The sequence below is a fragment of the Poecilia formosa genome, unplaced genomic scaffold (assembly GCF_000485575.1).
Source record: "Poecilia formosa unplaced genomic scaffold, Poecilia_formosa-5.1.2 Scaffold67, whole genome shotgun sequence".
Lineage (NCBI taxonomy): Eukaryota > Metazoa > Chordata > Actinopteri > Cyprinodontiformes > Poeciliidae > Poecilia > Poecilia formosa.
The window spans coordinates 1499212-1502153 of record NW_006800006.1 but is presented as its reverse complement, the minus strand read 5'-3'; the positions used below and the strand labels follow the sequence as shown (position 1 = coordinate 1502153).

Sequence of the window (2942 nt, the reverse complement as noted above, 5' to 3'; positions counted from 1 at the left end):
TTTACAAAGCAGATAAATATAACAGTCTACAAAACAAGGATGGCAATTCGTGTTGCACACAAATTGAATAAATAAGACTTCAGGACCGGACTTTGACCTTTGACCTAAATACTTGAGACTTCAGACTTGACTTAGGCTTTGTGCACACATAGCTGGATCTTTATAAGAACGTCTGTTAATAGTTCTGAAAGGGTAAATATTATGTTTGATCAATTTTCCAAATACTCTAAATCATCCAGTTTTTTGTGTAGTGAATTAAATGCTAACAAATTAATGGATAACTGTCAGGAAATAAAACAGGAATCTAATGTTCATGTGGTAACTTTTAACAGTTTTAGAAACCTGACCTACAGGGATGCAGGGTTAGAGCTGCAGCAGATGTTGTCAGTTTGATAAATAAATGTTTTTTTAATCGTTAGACACTTGAGACTTGATTCTGACTTGGGACAAAAAACTTCAGACTTAGTTTTGGTCCTGCAAGACTCGAGACTTGACTTGGAAAAGGTGACTTGTGAACATCTTTGATGCAAAATAAATAGTTCGTTCCTGCAGGCCGTCCACTTTTTCTTAGAAAGTTGGTTTCAACCAATTTGAAGGGTAAAACGTTGATAAAGAAGAAACAAAGAAAATTTATATAAGTCTCATAAGATAGAAAATTAAGGTGATTATTAAACTTGTGTCATTTGTGCAACAGCACAAATCTTGTTTTACTCTCAACTTGACTCGTTATTGCTCCGTTGATAATGATAAGGCTTCATTTAGCTTCTTCTCTACCCGAACAAGGTCATGAATTTTGACCCAACTAATATTTTTGGCTCAAATTTCTTCACTTTTCCAGTCCATTACCCAGCATTTGGTGTAAAGAACAACCCTTTTTTTTTGTAGTTTGGTGATTATTTTTGTTTCGTCGTTGTGTTTCCCAGCCGGAGACCCCAACGAGGGACCCAGCCAAGGGAGAGCAGCCGGTGGTTCCGGTCCGCAGGGGTTCAGAAAACACATGATGAACAGGAAAGTGGACTCTGACAACGAGCCGTCGGACCCGGAGCGGCTTTTCCAGCGCTGTTTCACCGCTACGGTCACAAGCGTGAAAGTCGAAAGCCCCACATAGGCCTCCGAAAAACTTGCTTTTGAAGAAAAATAGCAGAAAAAAGAAAAAAGAAGCAGTCGGTATGTCACGGCTCAGGAAGGCAGGCGAACCTGGACACAATCAGAGCTGCCAGTGAGCCGCTCTGAGTGGGAGGACTACGGCATTAGTCAGCATCATGTGCCACACGTTGTAGTCATGGTGGCTGAGTGGAGCAAATTGTTTTGTTTTTTTCCATTATTGGAGTAAAAAGAAAAAAAAAAAGACAAAAAGAAAGACAAAAAGCACTCCCAGTGCCGTAGAGAACTCCTGAAAGTGCTTGTCACAGTTACTGAAACTTTGTTCCATTTAAGTGGAAATGGTTGATCTTTCATCCTCTCAGAAGTGATTTGCAGACTATATGTGTGGCTCTGTGAGAGCCGGATAATAACATGGCGGCGAAGGGATTGCGGAGACTCACGGAAATGAAAACAGGATGTGAGTTTTTAATGTTAAGTCAGACCCTTGTGACACTTGGCGCTGCCGATTTGAGGCAGTGTCATCTCAGGAATGCAAGGACTGGAGTGGGCTGCTGGTTTCTTCACAAGCTTACTGTGACAAGTCTTTACATCTAAATGGCAGACGTCCTTTTTCTACCCATCAACGTGACGATGACGAGAGGACGAATGAGATTGTTGGGGCTCATCAGAGTCGAGTGGTCTGGTCTGCCCCGTCGTCAGTCAGCGACGTCGTCTTTTATCAGTTATCAAAACTGTTTTCCTCAGCAGAAGACAAAAGTCTCCTTGAACATGTCTAATGACATTAATAGGTTTTGTGTGATGTTAGCAGTTTGTGACAGCTTGTATTTCAGTTCTAATCACGAGGCGATGATGTAAGAGGTCAGCTGACAGCACTGTGAACGAGCAAATGATTGTGAGACTTGAATAAAGCGAACAACAACCTCAGAGCTGAACTGGTGCTGTGCTTCAAGAGAGTCTTTCACCTGAATGGGGGGAGATCTGAGGTCTGACTGTAGGTATTAGAAAGCAGGTAAAGTGAGTGATTCTATAATTGCAGATACATTTAATGTCCAGAGTCATTATTTTTGGTCTGGTATATTAAAATATTTCAATTTTTTTAAATGTTTTGTAATTTATTACTCATTTTAATGGATCATAATATTTAACAAGTAAAAACATTTAAGTAAATACATTTAAAATTGTTTTATATAGCTGAAAAACCAAGACTTCTTGTCGTCCGAGTTGGGTACTGTCTTTTTTTATTAACCTGAAAAATGATGCAAAACCCTATGTTTTATTATTTTTTCTTTGGTGAATTTGTTTTTCTATCTTTTTTTAAACTGCCTAAATGGTCAATTTAATAATAACATCACATTAAATTAACTCAAAATACCCTTATTTTTGAAAAAATATGTGTCTGAGAATTTTTTGTCAACTCTGTTACCATATGGTTTTGTCCCTGTAAATCTGTGAAATTGCCTTCTACGGCTATATAAACTGCATAAAGGTAGGACACTTACTTTTACTGAAAAAACCCCAAACACAGAGGTCTATGTGCCATTCTCTGGGAAATATTTTAGTCTAAAAATCACAATCACCAGGGGTTATTGTTTTCAACTTCAATCTTGTTACCAAAGTATCATGAAAAAAATACCACAGATTTTTGATCAGAGACAAGTTTATTTAATGGTTTTTAAACCATTATCTTATTGGTGTCATGTATTTTCAGCATTTCTACTCATAAGTGGAGTTTTTAACAAAAATGTTTGAAATGATCAATTCTGTTACCATCAACTCTGTTACCAAATAGGGTAACAGAGTTGATGGTAACAGAGTTTTCAGTTCTAAATTATTATGGT

At 37.9% G+C, this 2942-nt stretch overlaps 1 protein-coding gene across 2 annotated transcripts in view; it reads left to right on the top strand.

Annotated features, from left to right (window-relative positions):
• Nucleotides 1-2030, top strand: part of LOC103140014 (membrane protein FAM159A-like) — a 7188-nt gene extending 5158 nt beyond the window's left edge. Inside the window, exon 3 of one of the 2 annotated variants that reach the window (XM_007554928.2) lies at nucleotides 924-2030. In XM_007554928.2, coding sequence (XP_007554990.1) covers nucleotides 924-1108 — 185 coding nt within the window. In that variant the 3' untranslated portion in view covers nucleotides 1109-2030. The remainder of the gene's footprint in view (nucleotides 1-923) is intronic. The other variant, XM_007554929.2, reaches the window with a different exon arrangement.
• Nucleotides 2031-2942: the final 912 nt, after the last annotated feature.